This window comes from Caretta caretta, chromosome 22 (assembly GCF_965140235.1).
Source record: "Caretta caretta isolate rCarCar2 chromosome 22, rCarCar1.hap1, whole genome shotgun sequence".
Taxonomy (NCBI): domain Eukaryota; kingdom Metazoa; phylum Chordata; order Testudines; family Cheloniidae; genus Caretta; species Caretta caretta.
In genome coordinates this window covers 23,936,297-23,957,738 of record NC_134227.1, presented here as the reverse complement: position 1 = coordinate 23,957,738, position 21,442 = coordinate 23,936,297, and the positions used below count along the sequence as shown (strand labels likewise).

At 46.3% G+C, this 21,442-nt stretch overlaps 2 protein-coding genes across 5 annotated transcripts in view; one reads left to right on the top strand and one right to left on the bottom strand.

Moving 5' to 3' along the window:
* The window catches only part of VPS11 (VPS11 core subunit of CORVET and HOPS complexes), a 56,295-nt gene that overhangs the window by 10,292 nt on the left and 24,561 nt on the right, over nucleotides 1-21,442 (bottom strand). Inside the window, exons 1-7 of one of the 2 annotated variants that reach the window (XM_075122195.1) lie at nucleotides 12,264-12,561; nucleotides 10,854-11,002; nucleotides 10,516-10,651; nucleotides 7,949-8,112; nucleotides 7,573-7,820; nucleotides 5,871-6,072; nucleotides 3,761-3,912 (exon numbers count right to left, since the gene is read on the bottom strand). In XM_075122195.1, coding sequence (XP_074978296.1) covers nucleotides 3,761-3,912; nucleotides 5,871-6,072; nucleotides 7,573-7,820; nucleotides 7,949-8,112; nucleotides 10,516-10,651; nucleotides 10,854-11,002; nucleotides 12,264-12,426 — 1,214 coding nt within the window. In that variant the 5' untranslated portion in view covers nucleotides 12,427-12,561. Of the gene's footprint in view, nucleotides 1-3,760; nucleotides 3,913-5,870; nucleotides 6,073-7,572; nucleotides 7,821-7,948; nucleotides 8,113-10,515; nucleotides 10,652-10,853; nucleotides 11,022-12,263; nucleotides 12,562-21,442 lie in introns of those variants that run through there. The other variant, XM_075122196.1, reaches the window with a different exon arrangement.
* HYOU1 (hypoxia up-regulated 1) overlaps nucleotides 14,017-21,442 on the top strand; it is a 30,336-nt gene continuing 22,910 nt past the window's right edge. The window contains exons 1-6 of one of the 3 annotated variants that reach the window (XM_048827682.2): nucleotides 14,017-14,198; nucleotides 16,174-16,265; nucleotides 17,317-17,410; nucleotides 19,265-19,343; nucleotides 19,701-19,855; nucleotides 21,222-21,298. In XM_048827682.2, the coding sequence (XP_048683639.1) occupies nucleotides 14,032-14,198; nucleotides 16,174-16,265; nucleotides 17,317-17,410; nucleotides 19,265-19,343; nucleotides 19,701-19,855; nucleotides 21,222-21,298 (664 nt within the window). In that variant the 5' untranslated portion in view covers nucleotides 14,017-14,031. Of the gene's footprint in view, nucleotides 14,199-14,250; nucleotides 14,676-16,173; nucleotides 16,266-17,316; nucleotides 17,411-19,264; nucleotides 19,344-19,700; nucleotides 19,856-21,221; nucleotides 21,299-21,442 lie in introns of those variants that run through there. The other 2 variants (XM_048827684.2, XM_048827683.2) reach the window with 2 other exon arrangements.

Below are 21,442 nucleotides of genomic sequence, written 5' to 3'. Positions count from 1 at the left end.
AGACGAAGGTGCAAGAAACCCACAGTAGGCAGATTTGGAATAATCAGTCCCCCCGTGAAGACCTCATCCCAAAAAATTAGATTGGCTACTTGAAGCAATTTTTGTCTGCATTAACTATTGTATCACTAAGGCCTGGTCTACACTACAAACTTAGGTCGACGTGTTAATCTATTAATGTATGTCTCTACACTACCGAGTCCCTTCCACTGACCTACGTCGCTTGTAAAGTCAACTTCTTTACTCCACCTCCGCGAGAGGCGTAGCACTTGATTCGACATCCACGGATCTACAGTGGCTAGTGTAGACACTGCGTTGTGTAATTCAAATGAATTGGCCTCCAGGAGGTGTCCCACAGTGCTCTGCTGTGACCGCTCTGGAGAGCGCTTTCAACTCCACTGCGCGGCCATGGACAGGGAGGACAGGAGAGCTTGCAGGGAACAAGAGCGTGCCACGCACGATGAGATGTTGCAGATTATGAAGGAGCAATCAGACATGTTGAGGCATCTAGTTGAGCTTCAAGAAAGGCTGCTGGATGCTAGACTCTCTCAGTAGCACTGCCTGCCATCATCGCCTCCTCCCCAAAATGTCCTATGATGTGTGGGGGAGGGGGGGGAAGGAGTCTATATCCCTTCCACTCAGCACCAGGAGGCGATTCAAGGAACAGAAGGCACCCATTCCCAGACCTTTGATTGTTACTGCAGTGCATCTGTAAACAAACTTTCCTTGTTTCTCCTCTCACACTATTATCAGCCCTTTTGCCCAAGGTTATCTTACTTTTCTTTGCTTTTCTCTGTGTTTGTGTGCCTAATAAAACAAAATGGATTGAGGAAAAAAGGGTCTTTATTCATTCCACACATGGTGGCTGGTGGGGGTGAAGTTTACAGGGGAGAAAATGCAACAGAGGGAATAGTTTGGTAAGGAACAACACAGATAAGCATCACATTACTCTGGCTCATTGCTGAAATTGGGTTTTAAGGTCTCACGGAGATGCAGAGCCCCTCAGTGGGCTCTTATTGCCCTGGTATCTGGCTGCTCAATATTGACTGCTCAGCGATCTGCCTCAACCCCCCACCCCGGCGGAAACTTTTCTCCCTTTATTTCACAGATATTATGGAGCACGCAGCGGGCAGCGATAACAATGGGGATACTGCTTTCACTGAGGTCTAACCTAGTAAGCAAACAGTGCCAGCGACCTTTTAAACATCCAAAGGCACATTCCACCATCATTCTGTACTTGCTCAGCCTATGGTTGAATCGGCACTTACTGTTGTCCAGGCGGCCGGTATATTGCTTCGTGAGCCAGGGGAGCAAGGCATAGGCTGGGTCTCCCAAGATCATGATTGGCATGTCAACCTCATCAATGGTTATTTTGCAGTCTGGAAAGGAAGTCCCTGCTTGCAGCTTTCTGAACAGACCTGTGTTTCTAAATATGCGCGCCATGCACCTTTCTTGACCATCCCATGTTGATGTCGGTGAAACAGCCCGTGATCCACCAGTTCTTGCAACACCACTAAAGTATCCCTTTCAGTTTATGTACACTTTGGCAAGGTGGTCTGGTGCCAAGATAGGAATATGCGTGCCATCTATCACCCCACCGCAGATAGGGAACCGCATCCTGGCAAAACCATCCACTATGTCCTGCACGTTGCACAGAGTCACTACCCTTCTTAGCAGAAGCCTGTTAATGGCCCTGCAAACTTGGATCACGATAGATCGCATGGTAGATTTATCCACTCCAAACTGACATCCCACTAACTGGTTGCAGTCTGGCATTGCAAGCTTCCACAGAGCGATAGCCACTCACTTCTCCATTGTCAGAGCAGCTCTCGTTTTAGTATTGCTGCGTTTCAGGGCTGGGGAAATCTCTGCACACAGTTTCTGGAAAGTGGCCTTATGCATTCACACAGCTGAATAACGATCTGGTCCCACCAGTCACTGCTTGTTTCCCAGAACCAGAAACGGCGCTCAACCGTGTTCAGCTGATGCATGACTGTCACCAGCAACCGTGAATTGCTTTGTTCTATGGCTTCCAGCAGGGCTGCTTGCGTGACATCACATTGTTCCATGCAGCAAGTCCTGTGTAAATACTGCTGGATGAGGTGCGAGGTGATTGTAATGCTCACAACAAGAGAGTGCAGCTGAGCGGCGTCCATGCTTATCGTGATATTGTGTCTGTGCAGCTAACCCAGGCTTTCACAAAAAAGGTGTGAAAAAGGCTTGTTTGTTTGCCATTGATTTCAGGGAGGGAGGTACGTGCATCATGGGAGGCTAACACCATGTTCCCATAACCACCCATGCCAATATTTTGGTCCCATGAGGCATTGCAAGCCCTACCCAAAATACCATTTGGCTACAGGCACTGTGATATAGATACCCACAGCGCAGTGCTCAGTGTGCCGATGCAAGCGCTGCTAGTGAGGACGCACTCCACCGACACAATGAGCATGGTGTGGACACACCAGATCAACTTGCTTAAATCAGAGGCTCGATGTCTACTTAAATAGTTGACAACTTTGTAGTGCAGACATGACCTAAGAGACAAAGTAATAACTTTTATTGGACCAACTTCCATTGGTGAAAAAGGACAAACTTTCGGGCTACATAGACCTGAAAAAGAGCTCTGTGTAGCTGGAAAGCTTGTCTCTTTTACCAACAGAACTAGGTCTAATAAAAGATATTACCTCACGAATAATTCATGGAGGATAGGTCCATCAATAGCAATTAGCCAGGATGGGCAGGAATGGCATCCCTAGCCTCTGTTTGTCAGAAGCTGGGAATGAGCGACAGGGGATGGATCACTTGATGATTACCTGTTCTGTTCATGCCCTCTGGGGCACCTGGCAGTGGCCACCGTGGAAGATAGGGTACTGGGCTAGATGGACCTTTGGTCTGACCCAGTAGGGACATTCTTATGTTCTCATCCACCTTGTCTCTCTAATATCCTGGGACGAACGTGGCTACCACAACACTGCAAACAACATATTATATCTCTGGATATTCATGTTATCCATAATAAGTGTCCAATCCCTCTTTGAATATTGCTAAATTCTTGACCGCAATGACATTCTGTGACAATACATTCCACAGTCTAAATGTGCACTATCTGAAAAAGTATTACCTTTTATCAAGTTTTGAACCTCTCACCTTTCAATCTCACCAAACATACTTTTGTTTCGCGTGTTACGAGACAGAGAGAATAGAAGTTCCTGATCTACTTTCTCTGGGGCATTCATTATTTTATATACCTATATGACATCACCTCCTGTTTATCTCCTTTCTAAGGTAACAATCCCAATCTTTTCATTCTTAACAGGAGAGGTTTTCCAAACCCAACTACCGTTACTCTTTTATAAACTGCCCCTAATTCTGTAATATCCTTTTTGAGACGGGATAACCAGTACTGCCCACAGAATTCAAAATGAAGGCAAGCCACTGTTTATATAATGACACTATAATATTTTTTTGTTTAGTCTCGATCCTGTTCCTTATGTATCCGAACACCTTGTCGCTCGATATATAGCTGTGGTAAAAAAGCAGAGTTCTTCACTGAGCTGTACACAGTGATGCTCAGGTTCCTTTCCCAAGGTGATGCTGTTAATTTAGAACCCTGTAAGGCTGATTGACAGACCCTTTATTACCACTACAACTCGTTACATTAGGTTTGACTTGTGTCTTTTACCCAGGGTCTAGCTAAATGCAAGGCCTCAACAGCCCTGTATACTTTCATTATATTCCCCTGGCTTTTCACGGCCCTTCCTACCGTATATACTGCTGAATGGCTCCATCATGGTTCCCTTTGTTGTACAGATGATCTCCATATTGCCTGAAAATCTCTGATAAGCCATCGCTATCCAAGTGGTGACTCTTGGCCAGGTTAATAGCCATTTCAAACAGATTCTTTTTGAACAGCATCTATGAAATGTGAAGAGAAGATGGCAGTATGAGGGCAAGAGCTTCTCTCGCCTTCTTAACGCAGAGGTCAGGCAATTTCCCTGCCTTTAATCCCAAAGGAAACCAAGACACCCCACAAACTTATAATTTCCACCTCAGACCAGAGCGACTTGGGCTTCTCACTACTATAGAACAGAGATGAAGGCAGCAGAGGTAGAAGACAGGGGCAGAGCCTTGAAGGTGGGGTGGATAAGGAGAATGAACTCTTTATGGGGAATGAGAGAGAAGAAACTCCAGTGCAGAGATCTGAGAATGTAGGGGACTTAATCAGTAAAATCAGATTATGCGTACTGCAGAGAAGCAACATATTGACTAACACGTATCCACCTCCCAACTCCTGTCCTGACTCCTTGAGGCTCCCACACATAAGGTCACAAGTATGTGCCCTTTAATAGGCAGCAGGTTTAAGACAAACATAAGGAAGTATTTCTTCACACAACACATAGTCAACCTGTGGAACTCATTGCAAGAGGACGTTCTGAGAGCCAAAGCTATTGTTGGGTTCAAACAGGAATCAGATAAATTCATGGAGGATAGGTCCATCAATGGCCATTGGTCAGGGATACCTGCAACCCCATTGTCTGGGTGTCCCTAAACCAGAAGTTGGGAGTGGACAGGGGATGAATCAATCAGTAATTGCCCTATTCTGTCAGTCCTTCTGAAGCATCAACCACCGTCAGAAGACAGGATAATGCACCTGATGGGCCACTGGTCTCACCCAGTATGGTCACTCTTACGTTTAACCCTCTCTGTCCCTGTGCCTCCTTTCCCTACACCACATACGGCCGTCTCCTCAAGACTCACAAACCAGAAAAGTTAAATCTCTGGAAGGAGATGTCAAATTCATTCCGTGGCAAGGCCCAAATTTAATTTTCAATTGCAGTCCACAGGCCGAAGAACGTGTTCAGGACAACACGCTCTCCTCGATGCACAGACCTTCTACTGAGATCAATGGCAGGTTACCACAGAGATCAGTAGTAGAATCTGGCTTTTAATAACAGAACTGTCAGTAATTATTTGTTCAGTCCCTTATTATCACATTCAGACTCATGCAACAGGAAAATCTGCTCCCCTTCAGGTACACCGTTATTTCTGCCCTTTGATTCTCTTCCCGCCTTATCCTCCTTTCTCTGTTTCCATCCCTCAACTCGGTCTTCAGATATTTCCTCCTCTCTTCCCTCTGCATTTCCTTCTTAGCAGCAATTCCCATCTCCTTCCCCATACCACTCACCAACTGGTCATCAATTACATAATTAATGCTTACATTCAAGTGTCCATTATAAGGCTTAAAAATGAATACTCCATTGAGATTAATGGGAGAGTTCACACCTCTCAAAGCTACTGTTGTCTCAGACTGTCTGCAGATTCAGGAAGATTATGAACTGAGGCATTCTTGTTGATTCACATTTGAAGAAGTTTCCTTCACAGCCACAAGGACTAGATTTTTTTTTTTTTTTTTTTAAATAAAAATCTTAGATTCTGCCACATCTGAAAATAAATCCATCACAGGGAACAAGGTGTTTGACCCTCTGCTCTAGACAGTGACATATTTCACTTGCTACGCTCCTCATCAGGTAAATGTCATAAGTGCCCGCAAGGCTAGGTGTTCCTTCCACTCAATGCTGTCGAAAGCCCTATACAGGTCTGCATAAGAGACTAAGTTGTCTACAATGACTTGGCTGTGCAGAGAAGCTGTTAGCTCATCTGATATATAACTCACTTACAGACAAGGTCAGTGAAGTCGCATCTTCTACTGGTCCCTCACCCACCTTCTCTCGCCAATATTCTGGGAGCAACAAGGCAACAACGACACTGCCGACATATAACTCACTTGTCCAAAGTGCTGTCTTCTCAACCTCTCATCTGTGGAGCTTTTACAGTTCTGAAGCCATAAAACACAGATTAAGAAGGTGGCTTGCCTCAAGTTTGGTCTGCGTATCCCTCTCCTGAAGCGCATGGATCTTCCCATCTCTAGTCAGCACGTAGAGAGACCCCCACTCTGCTAAGACATCCACCACGTCATCGAAGACCGAGCTGTACGCGATGAACTTGTTACATAGGTCGTAGACATTCAAGATTTGCTTGTCGGAGTTCTGCGGGTCGCTCCCAGCAAACTCTGATCTGGATACCAGAAGAAAGAGCAAGAGTTTAACACACATGCTCTTGGATTTCTGAGTCACATTCTCAATAGCGTCTCCTTAACACACTTAGAGCCGGGATACAAACCCCTGAACAACCATGTGAGTATGTCGTACGTTGTTAGTCCACATACTAGATGGGAGAAATCATACCTGAGTTATAAAAGGGTGGTGACAGATCCCACTGGCTCTGGAGGGTGGTGCATACCGCTATCCCAGGAGCAATGACTGGATTCTGTAGATTCAGATCAATCCATAGCAGCTTTTGCCAGAGCTCTAATACTAATCACATGCCACAGTAATGTCAGTCAACACCTGGGACGATTCTCGGGGTGCCCAGGACTGAGAGTCACCTTGTTACCCACTCAGCCTCCAGCTAGAGAGAGACTTGCTGCTGCTTAACTGGGTGTCAGCTCCCTGACACTTCCAGCCTGTTAGCCCCCAAACCATCTCCTCTGGGCTATGTCACCCCTTACTTTGGCTTGCAGGTTAACGACAGGTGCACTCCAGTTCCGAAATCCCTTTGAAGCCTTCCCCTGTAGCGTTCAGCTCCTTAATCACTGAACACTCACAGTAATAAGAGGTTTGCTGTCCCTAAGGCAACAGCGTACACATCATCTTGAATGATTCTGCTCAGGAGCAGCATCCCGTACAATACTACGGCACTGAGTTCCACTTAGAGTGAAAACAATCATAAGTTTATCATCAAAGATCAAGATTTATGAGATAGTGAGTAAGGATAATGGAAACAGAAGGGTTACCTATCAAACAAAATTGTAACACCATTCCTAGACACTAACCTGAACTGTCTGACCTTCTGTCCAAATAAGATTATCTTACCCAAAGCCTTTTTGCAGGGTTTTCAGGCAAACCTGATTGAGACCCTATTTTCATGAATGTAATCGCACCACCCGATTACCTCCTAGGCAGAGGAATTCAGGATGGTTTCCTTGTCCCCAGATACAGTCTAGTAAATCGCTGAAGTGCATCCCTGGAAAAGGTTCCGAGCCCTTTGCTGTTCTGCTCTTCCTGTTAAATCTCACAATTCTTCCTCTGCATTTAGCTCAGACTGGGGATGGCGAATGAGACAATACGTGTCAACAGACGGACGGACAGATCTCTTTGTTCTGGCAGGAAATCAGTTCTTCACCGCTGCTGGGGATTAACACCTTGATACAAACTATCAGAACACATTTCCAGTGGATATACACATAACTCCTTACACAGCAGCCGTACCTACATTTACGAGGATAATCATAACCATTTAAAACCCGCAACTGGTACTCTTTCTGAATGAATACTATGAAAGCGGCAGGCCTGTTAGGAGTTGCTGTTACAGACCAGCGAGCCCTCTGCCAGCTGAGAGCAATGGGGATCTGTGTCGCAACAGCCTTGCACAACAAAGCGCCAGGAGAGCTGCAAAGAACAAAAACTGCACAGTGAATACACGTAAAATGGTCTCATCTGCTTCCCGGAGTCTTACTTTGGAGAGCTCTTCCGGTCCTTGGAAACGATGACGAGGTATCCCCGATACCAGTGAACGATCAACTTCTGTCCCTCAAAGGCAAAGCAGGGGCCACGCTCATCTGGCTGGTACAGATACACACATTCGTTTCCTGCCACAATGAACTGGAGGTCCTGGGAGGGGTCGCTGAGCGTGGAGCAGCGTAAACCGCAACCATGCGTGTCCAGCTCCAGACGAGGATAATCTTTCACCGACAGCATATAGGTCTGTGAAGGAAATATGATTTTTTAGAGATTACATGGAACGGCAGATTGGTGATAAATAACCAGGAGCCGTTACAATCAGTGGGCCAGAGTCTGACCTCCATTACAGCTTTGTCAAGCCAATATCTTACCTGGATGTTCTCCGTGGTGACAACAAAAAGGTGGGTGATTTTCCCAGACTGGCGGAAGGCAAGGCCAGTGACTGGGTAATTGCCTTCATGTAAGATCTGGGTCTTACTGTGTCGGTCTCGTGTGATGTCCCCTTTTGTAAGCACAACGCTTCCATCTGCAAAGCCTGTTGAAGGAAAAGGACTAAACTGTTTATGTCTATGGCACTTTCCAAACATTGACTAGTATTAAGTCCAAGGCAGCTGCAGTCAGCTGGATCCTCCTTGTTGTTTCCCAGACAGATATGCGTACCGGGGCGGTCCTTCTCACTTCACGGACACATGTATCAAACTCCCTTCCTGAGTAGGGTCTACCAGGACTTCTTCACGGCCATCTCCTGGCCCAGTGCAAAGCTCTCCTGTTTGAGAAAGTTTAATCTCCGTTTCTTACACGGACGCTTTCTTTATGGTTTATTTTCTCCTATTGCTCTTTTTTGTTTTGCTTTGCTACAACAGATGCCTAACTCGCTGGAACCAGTTTTGTGTAACAGTTGTTTTAAAGCACACAGTGCGCCTCATGTACATAATTAGCACTATAAAAGTCAACATTGTAAAATGGAAGGAAACCAGTTGGTCAAAAGTCACATTTTTAGAACAAGTCTCTGGACAAGTTACTGATCCACGAGAAGACCTTCTCTCTTATCCCATGACTATTTAGCCTGCATAAGAGCCTTTGGTGATGGACCTCGTCAAAGGCTTCCTGAAAGTCCTAGTACGCTATATCCACTGGATCACCTTTGTCCAAGTGATTGTTGACACCCTCAAAGAATCCAAATAAGTTGGTGAGGCGCGACTTTCCTTTACAAAAAGCCGTGCTGATTCTTCCCCCAACAAATCGTGCTCATCTGCCCCTTGTGGGTTCCAGAACTAGCTGCTCCAAGAAGCAGTCACTCATGCCGTCTCAAAATTTTATCTCTGCGTCACGCCACAACGTGACATTCACCCAGTCGTCATAAGGCAAGCTGAAATCACCCATTATAACTGCGCTTTCTGCTTCTAGAGCCTCGCTCCAGCCAACCTTATCATTTCAGAATCGCTGTCACCATCCCGGTCAGGTGGTTGGTAACCTATGCCTACTGCTATACCTTTTTTTTAGTCAAGCATGCAACCGGGACCGGATTTCCAATTAGGCACAGTAGGCACGTGCCTAGGGGCACTGGCGTTCTAGGGTCATGTAAAAGTTAAAAAGTTTGTACATATGTGGTTAAAAGTGGTTAGCGTAAGCTTTCTTAAAAATGACAGACAACCCAATGATACAGTAGAACCTCAGCGTTACGGACACCTCGGGAACGGAGGTTGTCCGTAACTCTGAACAAGACCGTACAGACTTCAGACACCAAGTGGGGTTGGGACTGCAGGTAGGGGGGAGTCAGGGCTCTGGGGGTATCAGGGCTTCTGACCCTTGGGAGCACCAGGGCTCAGGACTTTAGATCTCAGGGGAGTGCTGGGGCTTCAGCCCCAAGGCTCCATTCCCGCCTTCTGCCTGGGGGGCGGGGGCGCCAGAGCTCGTACAGCCCCGCTCCCAGTTTCAGCAGGAGAGGGTCACGCCGGGGCTGAAACCAGCGCTCCCCTCGTAGCTAAAGCCCCAAGCCCCAGCACCCTGCCCTCCGGGGCTGAAGCCGGGAAAAGAACTGCGGGGTTTCAGCCCCAGCACTCCCTCCGGGTCTAAAGCCCTTAGCCTGGTGCTCCCGAGGGTCAGAAGCCTGGACCCTTTTAACTACTGAAGGATAACTTTTAAAAAGATATGGACTGTGAGGCTATCACTAGCGCGTTTGCGAAGCAAAAGTCAAGGAAGGAAACATGTGCAGTAAAGTAGCACTTACCTGCTACCAATGTGATTGTTTTAATCACATTTATTCAATACAATAACAAAAAAAATACATATTTAAAATTACAAAAAACACAAACATCAGCTGTAGGGGCGGGGGTGAGGAGAGGGCGGCGGCGCTGAAGATGCTGTGCCGTAGGGCGCGGAAGGTATAAATCCGGCCGAGCATGCAATTTCTATCCATAGTGAGTCTATGGTACAGTTTGTTTCATTTCAGATTGGCACCTTATTTGACTACGGTTTCTTTAACATACAATGCAACTCCCCCACCAGTGTTACGTTCTTTATCTTTCCTATATATATTTATAGCCCGGTATTACCATATTGCAAAACCCATTCTCCTCCGCCTGAACAAAATCTCAATTTGGGGTCAAAATTACCCGAGTGTCCTTTTTGTTTTTGTTCTTTCCTTTCTTGCAATATAGATAAAGAGTATGTACCTAACTTTTAAACCTCAATAGAACAGTAAATCTTGTTTTATGGTAAAAATTATGGTAAAAATCAAGATTTGCCAAACTTTTGCAAGTAATTACTGGCATTCTCAACTAGCGTCAGGTTCATTCTCTTTAGGATGAAAAGCATGTGACGTGAAAATGTCAGAACGCTCTACGCTGCCTTCTGTAGGACCAATCCATTTTCATTCCATCATATTAACTTCAGAGTTTGTTCGGCACCTTCAGGAGGCGTTTGGCTTTTCACTTACCGATAGCCATGAAGTTAAGAGTCTCATGGACAGTTATGCAGGACACAACTGTAGGTTTGTTACCCGGTATTGCTGGGAAAATCCTTGTGCAAAGAGGATTCCCACCATCTCGTTTCTCTAAGTTCCAGACTTTAACCTGCAAACAACACAGACAGAATGTGAGTAGATATGGTCTTAAGGTATATTGGGGCCACAACCTGGTCCCTTTTAAGCCCATAGGGTGAGAATTTAACACACTGTTTTTACACCAAAGACATTCCCAAACTAATCCCAATACATTGTTCTTCCTCAGAAAAGCACACAAGATGGGCTCATGTCCTCTTTGTCATTTCACTTACCAGCGGGTTAATGCCTTCTTCATCTTCACCAACAGAAGCCAAGATGCTGTGCTGCTTCAGCTGGTACAGGTGAGTCACCCTCAGCTTGTAAGCCTGGAAGCTGCTCAGCTGAAGGGAGCGTGGCAAGAACCAGATCTGACCTTCCATATGTAGAGGATAGTCAAGGTACTCAGAGAAAACAAAATGAAACCACACATATCACAACCAAACCCTTCTTAAGCTACCCTTATTTATTGACAGCTGGCCAAATATACTTATACTAGCTATTGTTCCAGTCACTGAAGCGATCGCAGAGCAACAAAACATTTAGTGAACATTTTAACGTGCAGGTGACCTGAAGTTGGAAGAGGCAGACGTTTTCTATATGCCAAAGGGCAACTGAAAAAGAAAACAACAGCTCGGCACACACCTAACAGACGTCCTACTTTAGTTTAGGGCCCAATGCTGCGAGGTACTAAACACTTTTGACCACTCCCAATGAGAAGCGCCTCACGGGAGGCTTTCAGAACCTTCCTGTATAGAACCCATAGCGTATTTCAAGATGAGGGTGGTCACCTTGATTCTAGTACATAGATGAAATAGAGTACACTAGGCAAAACTTTCTAGTTCTTACCAGCAGTGATTCTCAGCCACGCAGAACACATTCACAAGTGTCTTCACGTGCATCATGCAACAAAGAAAATAGACTACACTTCCTAAAGCCTGAGCGATTCCAAAAACACACATTATGTCAGCAAAACCACGCCTTGCGGTTTCAGTGAGTGCTTACCATACCCCAGTTAACTACCCAAAACTCTCTTTCTATAAAGGAGAAATATTCTGAAGTTTGACTGCATTATACATCACTCACACACTTTCCATTTCATTTCTTCACAAAACAGGCAACGCACAGGTGGTGGGAGAGCAAGTTTCTTCCACTCCACACCATCAGTGTGTCTCAGCCCCACTCAGAAGCCCTCTCCTCTAGGAGTAAGTGGGAGTTCAGGCCACACAGCTCATCCAGCCCTGGACCCGTGGGCTGAGATTAGTGGGGGACAATTTAGTGACGTGAAGCAGACATGCAAATGTTTGAACATTACACCACCAGCCAGGCACGGGGAGCAACCTTGTCACGAAGCTGCCGACCCTGGATGGCGCGATCTCACTGGCCTTCCCCATCGGTTGGCAGCAGCGGCAGGTGGCACAATCTGTGCATTTCCCTCTGACGCCCAAAGGGGAAAGGCCTTGGCCACTCCTAAATCTCATCCCGCCGCACTGGCGCCCAAAGAGGGGGAAAGGCGCCCAACCTCTCTCCTACCCGCTAGCATTAAAAGGGGGCGGGGGAATCCCTGCTTCACTGCCCGCGCTAACCTCCAAGGTGGGGGAGGTCGCCAGACGGCGTCCTCCTGAGGGAGCCCCGGGCAAGGATATCCCCAAAAACCAGGCTGCCTCTGCCCGAGTCGCAGACGGTGATGCCCGGCGGAAGGGCGAAGGGCTTCGCTCCGCCGGCTCCGCCCCCGTCGGGCCCGGCCGGCTCCTTCACCGTCTCCCTGTCAAAGAACACGAAGCGGCGCCACTGCAGGTAAGCAGCCATCTTGGCGACCGGAGCTGGACCGGGCAGGGATCAGGTGACCGGGCCGCCGAGAACCGCCTCTCCTTGCGCACGTGACGGACGGCGGCCGGAGACCATGTCACGTGGGACGCCGGGCAGGCGCCGTCCGCCGAGCCGCTGCTGGGAGCTGCAGTTTTCCGGCGTGCGCGGGCGCCCCCTTGCGCCTGCGGCCCTGCAAACTCCCGTGGCCTGCGGCACAACCGTCTGGCCACGCAGCATGTTTGCAGCACGTTTACAATAACCCCTACCCAGCCCCAGGCGAGGTACTTATTGATAGGCCTTGTGCTCGATGGACAGCGGAGTGATCCTTGAGGATCCTTCAATCCTTGAGGGGGCCATTTAGGGATCTGGGGCAAAAATTGGAGATTGGCCCTGCTTTGAGCAGGGGGTTGGACTAGATGACCTCCTGAGGTCCCTTCCAACCCTGATATTCTATGATTGTCAACACTGAAATAATGTAGGAGGAATAGGATTCGATAACGCTAATTAGACGTTCACAGAGGGCCTGGCTTACCCATGCATAATGCTTCCATGTAGCAACATTGCTTTTTTATGTTATTGTACATACTGCCTCAAACCAATCTCCGGGAAGGGCCCGCCTGAGGACAGCAGGCCAAACGCTAGAGCTAACCATTTTAAATACCTAAAATCATAGATTCCCTAGGGTAGTTTGATGGATCCTGTTAAGGTTACAATAATGCAGACAAGGTAACAAGTAACAAAAAACAAGTATTTCACACAAAAACTACACAACACTTTTTTGTTTTAACCTAAAACCGCTTAAGTTCTCCCACTCTAGCAGTGAGTTACTTCATGAGACTAGAATACATTATAAAATAATAACGTTTCTGATAGTTGCAGTTTTTTCTTGCTTTCTCATTTTGCAAATGTTCGATTTCAAATTGACTGTTTCTTTATTGGAGGTTTACTAAGAAGCAAAAGCCTCTCTCTTCTACTGCATGGCAGACTCTAGGGCCGGATGACTTCCTGGTTTTGAGATGGGGAAAGAAAGGCTGCTTTTTGTTGTTAGTGTTTTACCAGTGAAACCAAAAAGAAAAGGAGTACTTGTGAAACCAGGAATTACAACACACCTCCCCGTGCCTCATTAACACGTAAGAATCTTTGTTCATGTGTTGTGATGCCTGTGTGTGACGGTTACATAGAACCCAGGGCCTCACACTACCAGGCCACGGAGAAGGTATACAGACCTCGTCCCCTGAACACGCACATGTACAAAAGACTTCATATGAAAACCTAAGTGTTTTCACGGAGAGGATGCATAGAGTTTTCTTTGCCTGCTTTTGCCTCATTAGCCCCACTGGGCATACACACAAGGATCTTTACGGTCTGCGTTAACATATTAAAGCAGGGAGCGTGCGTGCATACAGGAGTCTTCACAGGGTGTATGCATGAAGCTTCCATACATCTCTCCACCTTAGGGGCATGCAGTGGCTCCTCACTCACCACCTGCCTCTGGTGCATTCTTCCAGGGTTGCCTTAGGAGGGGAGGGCCACGCCTGGCCCACGTGCGCCAATGGAGTTGGAGCGTTCCACGTGCCTCCTTCCGGCTCTTCTGAACGTGGCCCAATGGGGCTCGTCGGCTACCCGGATTGGCTCGCTGCGCCCGGCTCTGTTTGTCGCTCCAATGAGCTCGCGCCGCGTCCGGGCCAGAGGTTGCGCGAGACGCCGGGGCCGCTACCGCTGATGGAGCAAGGGGTGGAGGAGCTCGCGCAGCGTGTGCGGCTCAGTCGGAGGTGAGTGGGGGGTGGGAGCGGAGCCGCCGGTTGCGGGGCTCGGGGAGAAAGCTAGCCTGGGGCTCTCTGTGACCCAAGGGTGGGGATGCGGCCTCCCCCCGCAAGCTGCACGGAGACATAAAGAGCCCCAGGCTCCGAGGGGCTTCCGAGCCCTGCTGCAGGCCGTTCTGTCGGGGGGAGCTGCGTGTTATGGGCGCGGCGGCTCGATAGTGCGCCCTCCGCCCCGGGAATGCGGGGAGCAGCGTCCTCCCCGTGAGAGACCTACAGAGGTCTGATCCGCGGTGCGAGGGAGGGAGCGGGGCTTTTTCACAGAGCCCATCGCCCACGGCCCCTCGTTCCCTTACCTCGCTGGGCACCGACTGAATGATTCATCTCTTCCCCCCCACCCCACCCCACCCCCCCGTCTAAAAGTCTGTGCTGTCGCGTAAAGCCAGTGTGTAAAGGAGAGCGTCAAGGGTTGTTTTTCTGTGTTGCACGGTAAGCTGTGCATTCATGTGCGCAGAGCCTAGTGAATTTGTGGTTACTTGAGTTCTTGCTCTGTGGGTTCGGTGTGATTCTGTTGCTAGATGTGTGTGTCTCATCCATCAGCGTGGAAGATGGTGTGTCTACATAACCAAATTTATTTTCAAATTTCAGGTTGGGTTGGTGGCTGTGTAGTGACTTGAGCATTTGCCTGTACCCAGTCCAGAAGCTACTCTCGAGAAGGCCAACTTTAATAGAGAGAGGGGGCATTGGCCCCCTGTAATATTTTTGTACTAGCTGCAGGGCTGATGGGTGCAGGAATGCTTCTGTAAGCCACGAATGTGTGATGTCAGGGTTAGTACTGCTTTGCTGAAGCAGTGCTGTGTGTGAAGAAGTGAAGGCAAATAAATAAGTAGATAGTGTGTATACTAGTGCTTCAGGGCTGTCTAGAAGAATTGACCTGTCTCTCCTGCCTTCAGGCTGGGATGATAAGTGTTGGGTGTCATTTCTTTAAGGTGGTGGCTGCTTTCTGTGGTGTGACAGGATTCATTGCCACACCTGCCCAGAAAATCTGCATTGGAGTTACTTAAAAGGCCTGGTGGGGAATATTAGTACATTTGTAGGTTCCTTTTGACAGATGCATGAGCACAAGATATAGTGGAGTGGGATTTTAAAGAGCAGTTGTCGCTACAGTGGATATTTGTTTCCAAGTTAGATGCAGTTCTCTCAACAACATTTCCAAAAATTCCAAAAGGCTGTGATTAACATGGATTTAAGTCCATTGTGATAGTGTCTCATAAAATCTCATGCAATATTTTTAGATTAACCTTTTTAAAAGCAGTAGGTCCTTTCTACTAAATTGAGGCACTTAAGAAAAGTGCAGTTAAATGTTTCTAATTTAAACATTCCACACAGGTATCCATGTCAGATGTTTTATATTGCCCTCTTTGAAATTTTCGGCGATGAAATAATTTCACTCATCTTCAGCCAAAGGGCCACTTAATCTGTTACTGAAATGCAAAAACTTTCTGACAGTGCCCAAAAACTGCATAGAAGTTTTACAGGAAGTGCAGACTATCATACCAATTTAAACTGCAATTTAAGGAAGGAGATGTAAGATGGGTTTTGCTAACAAAGTATGTGCATGTTTTGGAGAAACCTACCTGGGCACTATGGTTGGCTACTCTTGCAAGCAAGAAAATTAATATTTTGTTAAACTATTGTAAAACCAAAACTTAATATTCCAGACAGTTTTTTAATTTAACTTTTTTCTAAGAATGAACTATATTTGTAAATTGGAGATAGATATGAACTATAATCCTGGATCCAAACTCTCTGAATTTGGGTTGTGGGTAAGGCCAGATAAGAACTTTATATCTCAGGTTTATCTTTACTGTAAATATCTAATATGTGGTTTTATTTATTAGTTGTTGGCATAAAGGAGAAAAGTCCCACCACATGCTGAGAATTTTCCTGCCAGGTTGGGGAATTAATTTTTGCTGCTTATTTTCAGCAAGATATTAACAGTTTCAATGGCCAGGATGACACAAGTGCCCTTGTGGTCTCTGACCTTCCTCCTGCTGGCCTGTCTTCCATCAGAAACAGGTATGTGCACACTTTTCAGATTTTTACAACCTGATCAGTGTTTGAGGGAAGTTTTAAAAAATCTGCACATTAGGGACTAGCTGGTTCTGGGAACTGCCAGTGGGATATGCCTCCAAGATCGTGACTTGACGTCCATCCTGAAAATTATAACTATCCAGCTGCTGTTTGGGGATTTTTGTGAAATGAGTTGGTAGGTTTCGGTCCTGTTCTCAGCGAAAAAATGTTACATCGCAAAAAAGCAGTTAGTATTATTGGTCCCTCATTTGCAACTCAGCAGAGAAGTTAAGCATTGACTGGGTCAAGGAGACTGTATCAAGGATCTACTCCCTCCTCACCACTTGAGGAGGTCTCTGCTGGGTTGTGGGGAGGTACATCAGCAGCTGGTGCAGGGGGAGAGCTTGGGGATAGAGGATTTCTGTCTCCACAGCTCTCATTCTAATAACCTTTCACCAGCATGAAATTCACAATATTGTCTCAGGCTTCTAGTTTAAGAGAAAGAAGCATATAAAAATAAGCAATTGAACTGCAGTTTACTCAGAACTGGGGGATAAAATTAAATGGCAAACAAAATACAGAGGTGCAAGATCAAGAGATGAAGCTGACAGTCCTTGATGTAATTCTGACATGTTAGTCCTAACATTTACTGAAAATGTATGGCTTAGCACTGGTGAAGCCCAGGGAGGCATGGAACTGCCCATACCTCAGAATGTTTGCAGTGTTGTTCTAGCCATGTTGGTCCCAGGATATACGAGACACAAGGTGGTGAGGTCATATTTTTTTTTATTGGACCAACTTCTGAAAAAGAGCTCTATGTAGCTCAAATTGTCTCTTTCTCCAACAGAAGTTGGTCTAATAAACTATATTACCTCACCCCCCTCTTGTCTTTTTCATACCTCAGAATGGTATTTCCTCACCTTCCTATGGATTCAATACTTAAGGATGACCCCACTCTTCTCCCTTTCCCAAGAGTTTGCCAAGAGAACTGGCTAACTGAGAGCAGTTTCTCATGGAAAAAGTACAGCTTCTCACATCTATTCCTTTTGCGTTGCAGACGCTCTGGCTGTCATGTCCGTGGACCTGGGCAGTGAGTCAATGAAGATAGCAATCGTAAAACCTGGGGTGCCCATGGAAATCGTTTTAAACAAGTAAACTATAATTCTTCTTCTTGGTCTGGCATGTTCCCATATCAGCAAGCCTGTGAGGAGATACAGCTTATGATGGAAACTCCTATCTCTGCACCTTCTGTAAAGGCCTTCTAGACTCATTTTATTTCAGGGCTTGAAACAGCCTTTCACTACAAGGAAACTTTTCCCAGGGAATGGAGGAGCCTATGCTGTCACTATTTGCAGGATATAATCATTGATTTAGAAGAAGTATCTAGCCCTTATGATTAAGAAAACCTTCCAATTGTGACCCACATTCAAAAGATGCAGTGTCATCTTCCTGCATCTACAGTGCCTTTACTGCTTCTCAGCTTTGCCAAACGGCCCAAAGTAATGCTAAAACTGGTTGGTTGTACTGTAACTATTCAGAAACTTGTGGGCAGTAGTGAAACAGAAAAGAATCACCTGTTTCTCTCTGCTGTTGTTGACATTGGAGCTGTTCACTCGCTTAGATGATGGGAAGGGGGGGGAAAAAAGCAGAGGCTGGGAGAGGGGTAGAATAGCAGAGAAACCTCCATCTTGTAGCAGTCAGCAGTCTGAAAAAGGAAGATGAGTGGATTCCCTTCCTGCTCCCCAAAGGTCAAGTGTCTGTTGGTGGGAAGAAGGAGCTCCTTCACTCCCATAGGCAGAAGGTGAGAGACTTAAGGAGTATCCGGCTTTGGAGAGGGTTCAGAGAAGAGCCAAGAGAATGACCAAAAGATTAGAAAATGTCTCATAGTGATAAACTCAAGGCGTTCAATCTATTTAGCGTAACAAAGAGAAGGTTCAGGGATGATTTCATTACAGTCTAGAAGTACCTACATTAGGAGCAAATATTTGATAATGGATTCTTTAATTTGGTAGAGAAAGGTATAACAAGATCTAATGGCTAGAAGTTGAATCTTGACAAATTCAGATTGAAATAAGGCATATTTTAACAGTGATGGTAATTAACCATTGGAACAATTTACCAAGGGTCATGCTGGATTCTTTGTCACTACCAATTTTTAAATCTAATTGGCTATTTTTTTAAATAAGATCTGTTCTAGTTCAAACAGGAATTATCTGGGGGATGTTCTATGGCCTGTATTGTATAAAACTAGATCACAATAGTCCCTTCTGGCCTTGCAATCCACAACTCTGCTAGCCAAAGGCTGATGGGAAAGATGGCTTCCCCAATGAGGTTGCAGAGAATGCTTGCAAGAGAATTGCCTCTGAACCTCGCTTGTTGGGGGTAAGTTAATCTTTTGTTTGTCTCAGGCTAGCATGTGTCAGGTAACTTTTCCAAGTTCTGACATTGCTATTCAATTACAGCCCTTCCTTGTCATGCAGCTGTCTCTTACCATCCTTCTGGAGTTAGGAGTAGAGTGTTGGGGGGAAGCTGGGTATGGTAATAGGTCATGAAGGTACTGAGAAATCAGAAGCACACTGAGGTTACTTTAGAGTGGCCTTCAGCTCTGAGCCATTTGTTAGAAATTCAGGGAAGTGCTGCCTCTGGCATTCTAACGCTTTAGTTACCGTCTTCCAAGCTTCCCAGCAGTATGGAAGCAGGGATAAATCATAGATGCCTTTCAAATAGACAGGTAGAGCTACTGTAGGTGACATTGCACTGAACTGTGCAGCATCTCATTCCTGGAGAATGATCAGTTAGCACAACAGCCCTGGAAGAAGATGCTGCTATTGAAAAACTTCAGACTAATTAATGATGAGCTATCTCTAGCACGTAGCCTCTGTTCCTGGTGGCATCTGAGTATCCTTCCTGAGTTCCTCTGCATTAAACAGTCTCAGCCTCGTCAGTGGGGGTTGTTTGCAATGAATGTCTACCTGTCATATTTTTAATCCTTTTTTCTTGCTTAGAGAGTCACATAGGAAAACGCCAGTGACTGTAGCTCTGAAAGAAAATGAGCGTCTCTTTGGCGATAGCGCGGTGGGAATGGTAAGACGACAAACCAACTCACATAAATTCCAGCTGCATGTGTTGTGTATATATACCTGTATACAAAACCCGCATTCCATGTGTATTCTCTACACTAGTCCCTTGGAGATGGATTTCTGAGTGCCCAAGTTAAGAGATTTTACCCCCTCACCTTGTATTATTTGTCCTATGGGAACCCTAGTTACATGTGGTTTTGTCTCTGCTTTTTACCAGCCTGTAAATCTTGGCTCTCATAGCAAATATTCTTTCCCAAATATACGCACACCGTGTGAGGCTGGTTGGGAGGGGTTAAGTGAAAGTTCCCTGAGAGTCAGGACTGAGTTTTATAATTTCGGGTGACTTGCTTTCTTTCTGCAGTCCATAAAGAACCCGAAGATAGCACTCAGATATTTTCAGGACCTGCTGGGTAAACACATAGATAACCCCCAAGTGACACTGTACCGTTGGCGCTTCCCACAACACGAGCTGGTAAAGGATGAGAGGAGACAGACGGTTATCTTCAAACTGTCCCAGTGAGTGACCGACTCCAACTGCCTTCTGAGACTTTCGCTGCTGTGCTGTTGCTTATGAAACTTGCAGGGAAATGTCTCCCCTAGCATGTTGGCAGCTGACTCTCACCACTAGAGAGAGAGGCGAAATGCTGGTTTTAGCTTTCTCTGTAGCATGGCCAAGCAAGGAAAGCTTGTGGTATGTATCATTCTAGGAGAGCTGCTCCAGACAGCTACAGATGGAGGTATAAAATCTCTCTGGGAAGGAGTGGCCATTTTAAAGGCCCAGTTATTGGATTTGGAACCTGTCAGTTCAAATTCTGCCCAGGTCAGTAGTGAAAACAGTGAAGTGAGCTTGGGAGGAGAGAGGTGTCATTACAGTTCCCAGTCAGCAGGGACTGACATCCCAAATACTGCTGCAATTGGCCATTTGCCAGTCTCAGAACAGAGACCATTAAGATTATGGTCCCTGATGCCCCAAAGGCATCAGTCCAGCTCCAAGTAAAGCACTTCGGTAGAGGATAGCGTGGGGAAAGGAGGGAAGCTTTCCCTGCCACTGCCTGCGCTGTGCTTATTCTCTGGATAAATTAAGCACTTTGGATTCCAGGACTGTCAGCCCAGGAGGAGGGAGATGGATGGCGGATTCTCTGCATCTGAAAGGCCTTTTTCTGGTCCCCTGACCATTCGTGCATCTCTGCAGAGTTTCTCTGAATGACATCCCCCAATTTTTGGGGCAGGGATGTTGTCCAGGGTTCTCTGCACAGTGTCCTGCTTAGATCCCTTGTTTTGACCCTGTGACTTGTAACCCATCCCTGTTTGTTTGTTCCTTCTTTCTTTTCTTTTCTCTCTCTCTTCACCCCCCATCTCATCTGTGATCTGTTGATTTCTGGGTTTTATGGCACCACCTCAGAGTATGCGCCTCTACTTCCTTTGGTGAGCAGAGCTCACCAATGCCAATGTGTTGAATTATAACCTTCTGAAATAATAATGTTCCCACTTCATATTTATGGACGCAGGTGGTGTCTGTTTCTCAAGTGGTCCCTGCTGGACTTTACATTGATGGCTTATTTTTACCATTTGGTGTGTTTAAAAGTGGAGCTTTGGGCCACATTGTCCTTGTTGAGGAGAGGGGAATACTCTCCTCTCCAAGAGCCTTGTTGCCAGTTCTATCACCTTTTTTACTCTCTGGGGGGAAAAGCTTTTCCATATTTTTTCCCTGGATCCGATAATTCCTCAGGCTTATGTGATTTTTTGGGCTGTCATGTTGGTGCTTCATCCCGTACTGCCCAGTGTTTTGTGAGAATTGCTAGAGAAGCTTTGGCTTTACAGTTGAATATAACTTTTGGTACCTGTCTGATGGAGGGTTTTATATTCTTGCCTTGTGTTGCAGTGAAATGCAGTATTCTCCAGAAGAGATACTGGGCATGGTCCTGAACTATTCACGTGGTCTGGCTGAGGAATTTGCAGGTTGGGATGATTGTTGCTTTTTTACAGTATTCCTACATTGTTCAGTTTATTTTGTTTAATTTCAGAGGATGTGGAATTTACAGGGAAACTGGAGGGGACTGGGTTTGAAGGTCTCAAATGGGATGTCTTGGGGAATCAGAAACA